General features: G+C 42.1%; 1 protein-coding gene across 3 annotated transcripts in view; it reads right to left on the bottom strand.

Annotated features, from left to right (window-relative positions):
* ELF1 (E74 like ETS transcription factor 1) overlaps nt 1–13,506 on the bottom strand; it is a 40,403-nt gene that overhangs the window by 1,928 nt on the left and 24,969 nt on the right. For 2 of the 3 annotated variants that reach the window (XM_086476590.1, XM_086476604.1), the window contains exons 6-7: nt 12,171–12,363; nt 10,609–11,076 (exon numbers count right to left, since the gene is read on the bottom strand). In XM_086476590.1, coding sequence (XP_086332716.1) covers nt 10,609–11,076; nt 12,171–12,363 — 661 coding nt within the window. The remainder of the gene's footprint in view (nt 1–10,608; nt 11,077–12,170; nt 12,364–13,506) is intronic. The other variant, XM_086476598.1, reaches the window with a different exon arrangement.

Below are 13,506 nucleotides of genomic sequence, written 5' to 3'. Positions count from 1 at the left end.
CGAACAGCCTGCCTTTGAGACATTCAGTAGGTCGTCAGAAAACCTGGGAATTGCATCTAAGATCTCCTTCTCAAGCATCAACCAACACCATGAGCGCGACCCACTGCACATCCGCCATCAATTTCACGAGGTACCCTTTAAGTAATTTGTAAGTCACGAGCCTAAACAATTTGTAAGTCAGGCCTCAATTGTCCCGACAACAGCACGTAGATTTACCTACATGCCCTGCAACAGTGAACCCGGTCAGGACCTTCTCAGACTCCCAGGACACACAGTTCTCTGCCAGGCTTGTACGCTCCTTCTGGCAAAGCAACGGCACAGAATTTGCTCCCAAAACATCAGTTTAAATTAGAAATGATTCCATCAGTTGCAGGCTCACAGACCTGGGTACCACATTACTTTCTGTACGTGCACAGCCGAGAGGGCAACGACAGAGGATTAACAGCCATATTGCTGAAGTACACAATGGACAATGGTGACTTAAGAGATGTGGCTGAAACGCACACACTCCAGGCATGCAAATAAAAACAAACCAAACAAAAAACCCAAACCACAACGTACTCCCGGTGAAGCAAATGATTTCTAGGGGAGGGAAAGAGGAAGGGAATGGTAACTGCTTTGACACCCTCCCACAGCTTGCTCCAGCCCACCATGCCAGTGCTGTCTCCAACAATCTTTTTCTTTCCTTCTGCTTGTCCTGAAAAGTTCTCTCCAAACTTCCTGCTTCAGTGTTTTTTCCCACCTACTGTCAACATTTGTACTTTCAAGACCATGCACAATACTGCATGCTCTTCCTTCTGAAGACTGGGCTTCAGATATGCTATAAAGGTTACCTATTATGTATCTACTGTGGAATGTTCTCCTTTCTATCGTCCCTCCACCCATGTAGTACCTATTTTTAACAGCTCTGTGAAATCCTACTTGCCAGTGTTTAGCCATCGACATGTCAGATCAGACTCACAATATTCAAAACTTCAATTTAAAACCATGCTCTGGCTATCACAGCTACAACAAAAAGCTTATCAAAGCAGGACTTATGTGATGCTGAAGCTATGGGGTAATGGGGATACCGATGCTGCTGGCGGTAGTCTGGCCACACAGGGAGCTGCATTTCCCCTTTCTTGGTACAGCAGCAGAGACAAGTGAAGGAATATTTGTAGAGGATTTCCCAGGCCCCTCTCAGCTCAGTCCTCTGGGAAAGGCCTCTAGCTAAGCTCCAAAGATTGCTCCAGCAAGAGCAGCCCCAGTAACCCTACTGGCAACTGGAGGATACTCAGGGAGTACTGATGTGTGCTGAGCCTGATACCTTCCAGTCCCTGCTGCAGGCAAGCTTTTCCCTACCTCCTATGTGGCTTGGTAATACAAGGAACAAAATCTGCACTGTAGCTTTCTCTTCCTCACAAGAAAGAAGGTTGCAGTACTATAGCACAACAAATGCAAATCCTTGCCCATGGGGCTGCCACGCAGGTCTCATCACAACCAGAACACAAAATTTGATGCAACTGACACCAGAAACAATCTTGAGCTCCTGTTTCACACAACTGGAGATAGCCCAAGGAAGAAGTTCATGGAAACGGGGGCTGGCTGGAGGGGAAGCACCAGCTAGAGTGATCACTTCTTTCTTTTCAGCTTCTGGAGAACTTGGTACTGCACAGCAAATACCAACAACCGAGCTTAAAGTGCAAGACCCAGAATGACAGCACCAAGGCTCACACCAAGTCTGCTAACTCCCCCCCCCCCCGCAATTTCCCTGGGACCTTGACAGAAAAATCACAAATGCCTCTGTCAGAAGTAGCAACAGGATGAGGGCATCCACTAGGTGATTAAAAAAAAAAAAAAAGTGAACTACCTACATTTAAACTTGCAGTAAAATAAAAATGTCACATAGATACAGCTCAACCCAGGAAAGTCTACAGAGACCAGCAATGCAAGTGGAACAGCTAAGAAGGAAACACAACTGACACTTGCCATAAGAAAAGCATTTAAAGTATCAGAGTAGATACCAAGCCAGATCTTTAATCCATGAAGAAATTTACTTGAGCCTGAAGGATTAAGATGAACTCAACAGTTGCAGTTTTGAAAGCAGCAGCTGAAGCTGCAAGTATTACTTTGAAGCAAGTTTCTTGATCTTCAGCTGTTTTCTTTTAAAACAAAATAGTAAAAATAAAAGCTTCTAGCTGCTAAATGGCTGTAAAGGATAACCTCAGAAAGTGCGAACTGGATCTAATCAATGCAGAAGGTATTCTGCAAAGCACTAGGAGCAACAGCTCTGAGCGGACCGAACCAGACCGTGTGTCTCAGCACACTGCAGTTAGTACTTCCATACTGATGTTAAGCCATTTTACTTCTCCTGAAAGCAAATCCCATACCTGTACATCATAGTGTGATCAACAGTTTACTCCAGATGCTCTATCCTCCATCAGTCAAGACACATATATAGGATACACACACATATATATAAACATGTATATACACATGTACGTATACACACACAGAGTGTGAACATGCATCAGATGTCTGTACAAGCACAGGAATAAGTAGCACATTGGCATAAATACACATTATTTACGCTAATAGTAGCCAAGCAAGACATTTGCCTGAATTGGTAAGACTACAGACAGCTGTGTCTGTTTACAAACTAAGAATCTATCTGCTCAAACCATTTGCCTTAAACGACATTGAAAAATCATTTTGCTAGTTTTAGAAAAAAATGTACACACTACTTAAGGTCATCTGGTAACACTGGACTTCATTATTTTAGGTGCTTTGAACTGTGTATTTTGTTATGCTTCTCAATTTCACTGTCAATTTGCTAACGCCCTTCCTACTCTTAAGATACAAATCTACTGGGTGATTATTTTAAAAGTTCCTGCTGAGGTTACAAAAAGAACGAGAACATTGAGCAACAATGATGAAAAGGAAATGCTGCCATAAAACAATCTGGTTACAACTGAGAAAAGAATGACAAAAATTCTGAAGTCATTTCAGAAAAATTTCAGTTTCAGTTATGGCAGAAAATTATCATCTTGGTCCATTTGGTACCGTTAACAGCCTAGAATTGTGCAGTATCATATGAGCTCATGAAGAGCCAACTAGTGATAAAGCAAACAATAAGTGACACACAGGAAAAACAGGTTTATTCATGGTAATTTATATGAAATTTATGAAATGGAGAAAGGGAGAAGATACAAATAAAAATATTGAAGCTACAAGCCAAGGTAAAACAGTATTTCACAGCACTAGCTATGAAAATGAAACAAGGCAATATGAAGAAATACATAGAGAGAGGTAACAGAGGAGAATTCCCTCTCCAACATACACATTGTTCAACCTACAGCCATAGGGGCAATGACGGTGTTAAGTGGGCAAATTTCCAGGGACTTTCCCCATTTGTTCAGCCAACTAGTTGCAAACAACTCATTCAGTCAAGCCAGGAAGAGCAAGGGAGGTGAAGGGGTGGGACGTGCTTGTTAGAACCACTTCAGATGCCCAAGTGGAGAGGCAATCTCTTTTGACTGCCTGTAGGAAGCATCAGCCAAATGCAGCTCAGGAACTCTGCCGTCACTGCTCCACAGCTGTGCTCGTGTACGTGATCCTCAGAGTCGTCAACAATCTTGTCCATCGTTCACCCCAATGTATTGCCTCATAGCCACTGGCCCTTCTACAGCACAAGATAATCTCTTACATCATGAGCAGAGACAGAGGACTCGTCTGGTGTCCTTTTTACTGACCCATGCAGTCTTACAGTCTTTTTTCCAGAATTTTTCAAAACTCCACACTCAACTGAATTAAAACTCAGAAACTTTGCCACCAACAGAGACCTGCAGAAACCCCACCTCTTTCAACAGTGCCAAAGGCATGTAAAGAGAGCTCCCGTGGATAGCTTCTCATTGTGCAGAAATAAAATTAAACTGTCTAGATGACTTTGAAGTCCCTTCTGCCGTGAGCAGCCTTCTTCCTACCTACTGCAGAAATTAAATCAGAAATGTGCTTAAGAAAAGGTCTTCTCAGCTGCAGGAAAATCAAATCAAAATGTCTGGTTATAACCAAAGTCTTTGCTGTGAAAGAAGTTCTCCCTGTTGTAAATTTCTTCTGAGAAACGCACCCCATTGTAAGCTAAATGAGAGTTTCTTGTAGAAGCCCAGTGAGATCACATCAGCCTATTTCTGACCAATGTCTCCCTCAGGAAGGGCATTTCCCTCACCATCCTGAAACGTGAAATGCACTCAAGCCTTCACATAAGAGATGTCAGCGATCAGCTCTTTGCAACAATCACCTGCTTCCCTTCTTTTGGGGAAGGCTCCAGCAGCGGTGAGCCAGATCCAACAGTATCTGCTAGTCGGTGTGCTGGAGAGCTTCTACTGCAGGCCTGCCTTTGGAGCATGGAGACCCAACTTGTTGCACTGACAGAAGACTACTGTCTAACTGCAAACAGAAGCAAAGCATGTGCACCGATGTTGGCTGATCAAAGGATTAGCCAGGAGTTGTTTCCAGTTATCTGGAAGTCTTCAGCTGGCATCGTATTTCTTCGCTCATGTTCCCCATCAAGTCCCAGGGAGCCCTAGTGAGCTCTTTACCGAGCCTGACACCTGTCAACAGTTGTAGGAATGGCAGAGGAGTGATGGGCTACAGCATTAGCTGACATCATGCAGATTTGACTCTCGTTCTTATTCAGGGAAAAAGGACTGAAAGCAGATGGTCAATGCAAAATCTCAGTTGGACAGTGCCAGGCTGCCTCCTTGGGTCTGTGTGGTTATGCAAGCTCGAGCAAAACCAATATAGATCGAGTGTAAAGTATGATTACAGAACATAACAGTGACATTCACTGCACAACTTACACAAGCTGATGTCTATACATGGCACAAGATGAAGACACTTCATTTGAAATAGCAGCTGTAATCACATTTTCAGAGTTGATAAACTCATGCTAGACAGATCTGTCTATTTTCCAGCATCAGCATAGCTGCAGTCAGACCACCAATCCATCACAGCCTGAACACAGAAACAGATTACGGAACAACAGCAGAAAGCCTATGCGTTTGCTTGGCGTAGACATGACTTTCAAAGGTAATTCCCTCTGTTTATCAGGACAATCCACTGTGCTGGCATATTGGTGGCTTCATCACCATTCTTACACAGAATGCTTATGTCCAGAAAAAACATGATTCACCTTCAGCTACTTCCTTCTCCTCTTGAATGAGGATCCTGCCACTGTGGTCCATGCTTGTGTCACCTTCAGGACGAATTACAGCCAACGTTTTCTACCCCAAAGTTTACAAGAAGGTCAAGATGAAAGCTGTGGCTGATTCATCATGTAGTTGTTCTGCAGTTCAGAAGTGAACACACAAAACATATCCCACTGGTCCTCTGTGGTCTGTCTTAGCTTTTCCCCCAGCTACAGAACAGTCAGCATACTGGTCTTCTAACATGCTCTGTCCAAGCTATCACAATGACAACTTGAAAATACAGAAAAGAAACAATAAACTGAACTTTGATAGAAACATTGTGTTTAAAATCTGAAGTCTGCCAAACCATTGCACAGGATCTATCAGCAGCCAGCTAATTACAAGTTTCTTGGTATACAGAGCTGCCAGGTACCACTGCTCCTTGTCCTATCACGACAGGCCCTGCTGAAAAGTCTGTCCCCATTTTTCTTATAAGCCCCCTTTAAGTATTGAAAGGCCACAATAAGGTCTCCCCGGAGCCTTCTCTTCTCCAGGCTGAACAACTCCAACTCTCTCAGCCTGTCCTCACAGGGGACATGCTCCAGCCCCCTGATCATTTCTGCGGCTTCCTCTGGACCCACTCCAACCCCAGAGCTGGACACAGCACTCCAGGTGGGGTCTCACCAGAGCAGAGTAGAGGGGCAGAATCACCTCCTTCAACCTGCTGGCCACACTGCTTTTGATGCAGCCCAGGATGCGACTGGCTTTGTGGGCTGTGAGCGCACATTGCCGGGTCATGTCCGGGTTTTTTTTGACACTCCATCTTAAATCACTACTACTCTAGATTAAAGGCAAATGAAAATATATCTCTCTATCTGCAGTCCTAGCCATTTAAGGGAGCAACTAAACTGCCCAAATGCAGGCACCTTAGAGTCCTGTACGATGTCCTAGACAAGGTAAATCCCTAGCCTTAGAGGCGAAGTACACTTTCTGGAGCAACAGAAAGGACACCCTTTACGCTCAGAATGATCCAATGAACACGGAGCTGAATCCCAGGCCTACTTCAGTGCCTCCAAATTTCAAGCTAAAACACAATTACTCCAATAAACCAGATGTTCCAGTTAACCTGTGTCAGTTATTCTGATTTGAACAGAACAATTTTACAAGTGCTAAATTCAAAGAGACTTTTTTTCTTTTTTGCCAAGGAGGCATTTTTGTCTGATCACTGGAAACATGTGGTGCCAAATTCAGCTCCCAGTTACACAGCTGCACTAACTGTGCTTGCATCCACCGAGCCAGAGCAGTTAGACCTGAAGAACAGCAGTGACTTTGCAATTCTGAATATTCCTACTGGGGATACCAGATGCCTTCCCCAGTCGGCAAAACCCAGTTTGCATCACCTGGCCCTGTTCCTGCGCCACTTCCCAAGCTTGGGTTAGCAGCGCATCACACACAGCCTTTCTGTTCAAGCACTGGGGCTGAAGAAGAGGCATCTATCCCTGGCGAGCCACACTTTGTCTCCCTTGCATACAGCAGCACCAAAACTTGTATAAAAAGCCCATCAAAAGCCAACCAAAAGGCAGGAGCTTTCCACTTCAGAGTAAGACACTACCCTCCCCTCAAAGTACATGAAACTCTGCACAAGCTTTGTGCAGCTGTACATGAAGCCACTGCCTGTCTCCTGTGAAGAACCAACCCCTGATTTTCACTGGCATGCCCATTTCTTTGAGAAACAGGAAGAGACACTGGGGAACGGCTGTCACACTCTCCCAGCAATGCTCTGGGTGTAGACTTTACCAGGCAATGCTGCCCAGTACAGGGGAGGGATGGTGACATGAGTCTTTCACAACATTCTACAAATACGGTTCTTTTACCAAGTCCCTCAGCAGAGAAGATGCATGTTCAGACTTATCTGAAGGATACGGTTAAGAAGACAATTGTTTTGAGCTCAAAAATCCTCAATATTTCCTCTGTATTGTTTTTCTTCTCACAGCACAACAGAAGCAAATTGCTGCAGAGGAAAGACCATTTATTTCCATTAAGAAGAGGGAAGAACATTTTTATGATTAAAACTTCAGAAGCTACGTTGCCTAAGACAAATTATATGGGTCCAAGATGTTCATGCTTCAAGGCAGAGCCCAACCACGAACCAGTATGCATCAGAAAAACTTCTGTGGATCATTCCGAAACCCTGGTTGCCGTTTCACCCAAATGACCTTGCCCACCTACATGCCCCAACCCCTGAATGTTGCTATTTGTCCTCATGCTTCCTCATAAAACTACTATGAAGTGACTCCAACCACAACCCTACAGAGAGTGTGCACACACCAGAAGGTTTGTCAGCTCTTATTCTGTAACAGCAATTGTACCTGCTGTACATTTTCAAATCATGCAGAGCATTCATTTCAACCCTTGCGGAAGCCCCACTGCAGCAATTCAGAATGTGTATACAAACACGTTCAACTGCTAGAGATTTACAGCTGTTTGAAGATCCAGTTCCTTTGTTTTAGCCTTGCTATAAAACAAGACCTAAAACACATGCTCCAAAAAAAAACGTTCAAGGTGCCATTCTACCTCACCAAACTATTTGAAGTTTATATTTTTAAACTGAGCAGAAATCTATGTGTCATAAATTGTATTTTTAGAGCCTGGAATGGGCAGTGACTACTGTCCATCAGCACCTTGGTTTGCAGCTTGGCCTATCCTAGTTAAAAGTACACCAAAAAAGTGTGGGTTGTGGTTTTTACTTTCACTTTACCTGTTCCGACAGTACATTCTTTCTTAATTAGTAATACTTCTATACCATTCAGTAATTACGTACTGTACTGGAAAAAGCAGTTGGGTCCCTTTTTCTCCCTTCATCCGAGACACTTTGTCATCTCGGCTAAGTGCAACTGACAACTTAGCGGAGTAACATTTTCAGTGACAAACAATGGATGAGAATGAACGCAATCCCAACCTCTAAGCCTTTAAGGCTTTTCCTTCATTCAAACTTCACCCATGTATCATCTCTACCACTTTTTTCTCCTTAGCTTATTGCCCAAGGCCCGATTGTGAAACACCGTAATGCAATTAACTGGATGTCATAATGTCACTGAGCAGCTTTCCAAATATTAGGCAGGACTTCTCGCCTGCCTGCCTTATTAGGTCTTACAGATACTTCTGTTGTTACCATTTTTTACTATTGATACTGGTAGGTCTAGCCTAGAGCTATTTAACTCTGCAAATTGCTGAACCTTCTCCCTATTAATGTTTAATAGCATTATTCTACTGACCTAAATGGTACCGTACAGCTTCAATTACATCTGCACTTGTTTCCTTGCACTATATTGCCCTAGCCAATTTTTACAAGTAATTAAATCCTTCATCAACTCTGAAATCACAGATTGCACTGTACAGAGTAGCTTCATTCCTAAGCTTTAAAAACTTACACAACATCACCTTGATGCAGATTTTTATTAATTTTCTAAATTAATTCCAAAACGGTTTGTTTGTTTGTTTGTTTTTTCTGGTCAAATTCTTTGTAACTGTCTTTCACACAAACTTCTGATCAAATATAACCCTTCCCTCCTCAACGTGCATCTTGAACTAATTCTAGTTGGTTAGAACAATAAGCAAAACACAATCTGAGTTCAAATAATGCATTTTCGAATTAAAAGACAAATGAAAACAGATATTGTCTACTTAAAAATAGCAACTCCTTCCAGTTTGTTTTACCGTGCTTAGCAGTTAACTATGAAAAATATTTTTGCTTTCATGGCCCAATATATTTATTCCCTTGCAGCCTTTACTAACCAGTGAATTTATCTTTTCAGTGAGAATTTTTCATATTGCAGTATGAATGAAAACATTTCATCATTTTTAAGGAAACAGTAATAAAAAAACTCAAGAGGATTCAAACTAGGAAGTCCAGGGATAATTTCAAAGTTTGGGGTTTTTTTACCACAAGGGAAGAAGAGATAATATAACTTTTTTTCTTGATTGAAGCTGCAGTTTTGGTTTGTCATTTCCTATATATAAATCTTCAGCTTCCTCAACCACTTGGTTGTCCCCTAAAGCATTTCTTATTGATTCTATTATATCAATCACTAGAGGCTGATCTAAATAGTTTCAGTTCTTCTTTCAGTTCTTCTGTTATTGCTATTCTGGATTTTCCTTTTATGTAAGTGGGGTTTTAATAACTGACTAGCTTTTACAGTATCCCTCTAGCAGCAGAGTTGAGAGAGCAAAACTTCTTTGAAAATAAAGACATTATTTGGTCTCATTAGTGTCATTACTTACTTCTCTCTGACAAAATCGCATAGTTAACCCCAGATAGTCAGTACCACTCCAAATCTGTTGGTGGCTCTGGATGTAATTTTCAAAGGAAAGAACTGAGGAAGGGAGTAGGAAATAGTGTTATTGCCACTCTGGAGTAGAAAACTATAACTATTATAAAGGTGATCTTAACACAGCAAATCTCAAAAGAAGTGGTGTTCATATTCATTAAGAATGTGCAGCTCCTGAATTATAGCCTGAAGCTTTCCTGCAACAGCTTTAAGGTCCAGAACCACCACCTACAACTCTGACATTCCTGTGAGAGGCCTGGATTATACGAACATTTATTTGGTTTAGGTCTTTTGTAGTCAGTGGAGACGAACAAGCTCCATCAGGGGATGCCTCAGGCTAGGGTAAAACCAGGCATATGTGATTAATATTAGTTTTTAAAAACTCTTCAGTTAGGATGCTTGAATTAACTGGTAGGTGCAAAGGAGTCATGATGATTAAACACTGTGTAGTGTTAGCCAGTTGACTTACAAACTAAGCATGGAAGCACGACTGTCTCCCAAATAGTCTGCAGACACACAGCTCCCATGAGATTATTCTGTTAAATGTTTTCTAAAATCAAAAGAACATGCTCTTGTAACAGCAGCAAAACGCTAAGAGTAGGTAACAGAGAGCTTTCCCTTGTTGTAACTGGGGACAATACAAAAGATGAAAGAGATGACAAAAAATTCTTAAGAAGAACAATTAAGAAGTGAGAAGGAAAATCTTTTTGAAGGGATCATGCAGACACACCATGCATAATTCAAAAGCGAAGACACCAAACAGTCAGTGAAAAAGCAGAGCCATGAAAATACTGCCTCTGCGTCGGGACAGAGCTGATGATACCAATTTTAAAGGGAAGTTGTGTATTTTTCCTCTCTAAGAGATTTGCATCAGGTCTAATACTGCAGGAAAGATGCGCTTTCCTCCACCACAGGCAGAGCATTTCTGAGTGTACAGGTCGCAGTATGCTGTAGTAACTCCCAATTCCTAGGATCAGCCACAAAGACACCATTTCACTTCAACCAAACTGGGAGACGAGCATCACTTTGAAGCACAACAAAGAATCTAGTCTACCTGGCCATCATCTGGTGAATTTATTACTATTCATACATTTATTTTCTGTACATTTTCTTACCTTATATTCTGAACCGAGGGATTTAATGTTTCATCCGGAACATTACTGGTTACAGCTGCATGTCCTTCTGTGAGGGACTGCAATGGCTGCATTACATGAACTGTCCGAAAAAGCTGAGTGGGATGTACTGGCTGCGGAGATTGCATTGTCCTCAAAACTTCTGAAGTCAAGCCAGGTGTCTGCTGCTGCACAACTTCTACATGCTCCTTCAGCTTAGCAGGCTTTGAGTTTCCTGTTTTTAGCACTGTGGTTGATCCTCCCTTTGTTCCTGCATTTGCAGAAGCTCTAGATCTGCTCGACTGGTTTCTGTTGGCCACAGGAGTTGAAAGCAGAGCTGAATCCGATGATTCAGTGCTAGGGCTTGCATCTTCGTCATCTATATAGACGAGATCTTTTGGCATTTCTTTAAACTGATATACTAGGCGCTGACCTTCTACTTTAGCCAGTATTCCTCTTTGGTAATAGTATCTGTTTAAAGTGTACACACAACAAGTTACACAGTGTTTTTTGCCAAAAACCAACCAAAAAAAAAAGGCTACAAAACTCCCAGAAAATGAGATCAGCAGTAACAAGTAAACAATATTTTAAGTGCCTATTTTCTTCATTATAAAGGAGTAGCAAATTTAATAGCGTAACTTCCTCAAGCAACTTTCTTCTACGGGTATTTCTTGTCACCTTTTAATTTCAACCTCACATAACTCTGAGGAGGAAGATAAGAACTGCGTGAACTGGCAGCTCTGCTATCAACTCATACTCTTTAGAAGTTGCATGAAACTTCTAATTCTCCTCTTGACTTATACAGTTATTTCAGTTACCTGAATTCATGCTTGTTCACCAGTCAGCACAGGCAGATGTTTTAGCTACAACAAAGCAAAGGGAATAGGACAGCAGAGCACTACTTCTGTTATATTTGCAAATTAATACGACAATTTGAAATTACGCACAGCAAGGTGAGGGGTGAAGAGAAACGGAAAGAAATGCATAGCTGCCAGCTGGACAATTATCAATCAGCAGGTAAGACTGAAGCTTTGTGCACGTGTGCTTAGTTTGCACAGTCTTTTATGTATGACAAAAATCCCAGCGCCTCACAGGCAGAGGGACATGATAAGATGTTTTAAAACTGTCTGTATATGCAAGTTCAGAGAAGTGCAACCAGACATGAATTCTAAAACTGTACCTTCCACTAGAAATGCGATCATTTGCAACAAGTAGAAATAATTTCATTAATACACCTGAATTTAGGATTTTTTTTGAGAAAGGAGATACAAATTTTATGTAAAAGTCTTGCCCCACTTGGAATCTTCATTCTCTTACTTCGCCTGTGGCTGACTGTGAAGATGCAGTTTTTGCAGGAGCACTGAAAATGTCTGACCTGAGACTGAAGGTGACTGACTTGGGGTTGAGGTTATAAGGGTTACTTTTAGTTAGCTTATTTGTTTTGCTGAAATAACTTCTTCATTTCCCAAACTGACAGAATACTAACTCTTCTCTGTTGTTGCACAAATCAGATGAGGCATTCAATGCACGCAACAAAAACAGTCTGTTATTAAAAATGGACATACCTGAGAGCTCTACCCATTGTTTCGTAATTCATGTCAGGCTTGTTTTTGTGTTTTCCCCACAACCTGGACACAGCCTTGGAATCTACCAGTTTGAAAATGCCCTTCTCTCTTTGAGTCCATTTGATATATTTAGGACACGTAGCTTTGTCCTGGAGCAGTGCTAGTAAGAACTCCCAGAGATAAATTGTATTTCCTAAAAGAAAAGTATTTCAGGAAACAGGAAAAAAAAGAAGAAAAAATATTAGTTGACCGTATGTTATTAATTACGTAAATAATCTAAAAATTAAGAAGGTGGTGTCTGTACAAATATACTAATACACTATCAAGACTAGGAAATAGTGATGGAAGGGCATGGGAAGGGATTCTTCCTACTAGTTGTTTTAATCTGGGTGCCCAAATACCCTAGCCACTGTTTGTAACCTACAGTCAGGTACCAGCCAACCTACAATCAACCCGTTCCAACCACTAACGTTAGACAGCATTAGTCACCGATGTGTACGCTTCCCTCCTGCCTAATCCAGTTACAGAAGCAGTTACTATTGCTTTACTTCAAACAGAAACACATTCAGGTCCATCCTCTGAAAATTCTGGAAATTAAGCCCTTGCTTAAATATTTTGCTGATTTGAGGGGAGTGTTATTTGGGGTTGTTCAGCCTGCATTGGGATTGTTCAGCCTGGAGAGGAGAGGGCTCCAGGGAGATCTTAGAGCGGCCTTCCGGTACTTAAAGGGGGCCTACAGGAAAGGTGGGCAGGGACTCTTTATCAGGGAGTGTAGTGATAGGACGAGGGGTAACAGTTTCAAACTGAAAGAGGGGAGATTTAGATTAGATATTAGGAATTAGTCCTTTATTGTGACGTGGTGAGGCACTGGAACAGGTTGCCCAGAGAAGTTGTGGATGCCTCCGTCTCTGGCAGTGTTCAAGGCCAGGTTGGATGGGGCTTTGAGTAACCTGGTGTAGTGGAAGGTGTCCCTGCTCATGGCAGGGAGTTGGAATCATAGAATACCAGGTTGGAAGGGACCTCAAGGATCATCTAGTCCAACCTTTCGAGATAAAAATATAGTTTAAATGGTATGGCCCAGCACCCTGTCAAGCTGAGTCTTAAAACTGTCCAATGTAGGGGAATCCACCACTTCCCTTGGGAGATTATTCTGATGTCTAATTGTCTTCATGGTGAAAAAGTTTCTTCTGGAGTCCAACTGCAACCTCCCCAGGAGTAACTTGTATCCATTACCCCTTGTCTTTTCCATGTGACTCCTCCTAAAAAGGGAGTCTCCATCTTCTTGGTAGCCACCCTTTATGTACTGGTACATGTTAATAAGGTCTCCCCTAAGCCT

The sequence above is a fragment of the Leptosomus discolor genome, chromosome 1, assembly GCF_034619465.1.
Source record: "Leptosomus discolor isolate bLepDis1 chromosome 1, bLepDis1.hap2, whole genome shotgun sequence".
Classification (NCBI taxonomy): domain Eukaryota; kingdom Metazoa; phylum Chordata; class Aves; order Leptosomiformes; family Leptosomidae; genus Leptosomus; species Leptosomus discolor.
The sequence above is the reverse complement of the archived record's forward strand: the minus strand, read 5'-3'. Positions and strand labels throughout refer to the sequence as shown.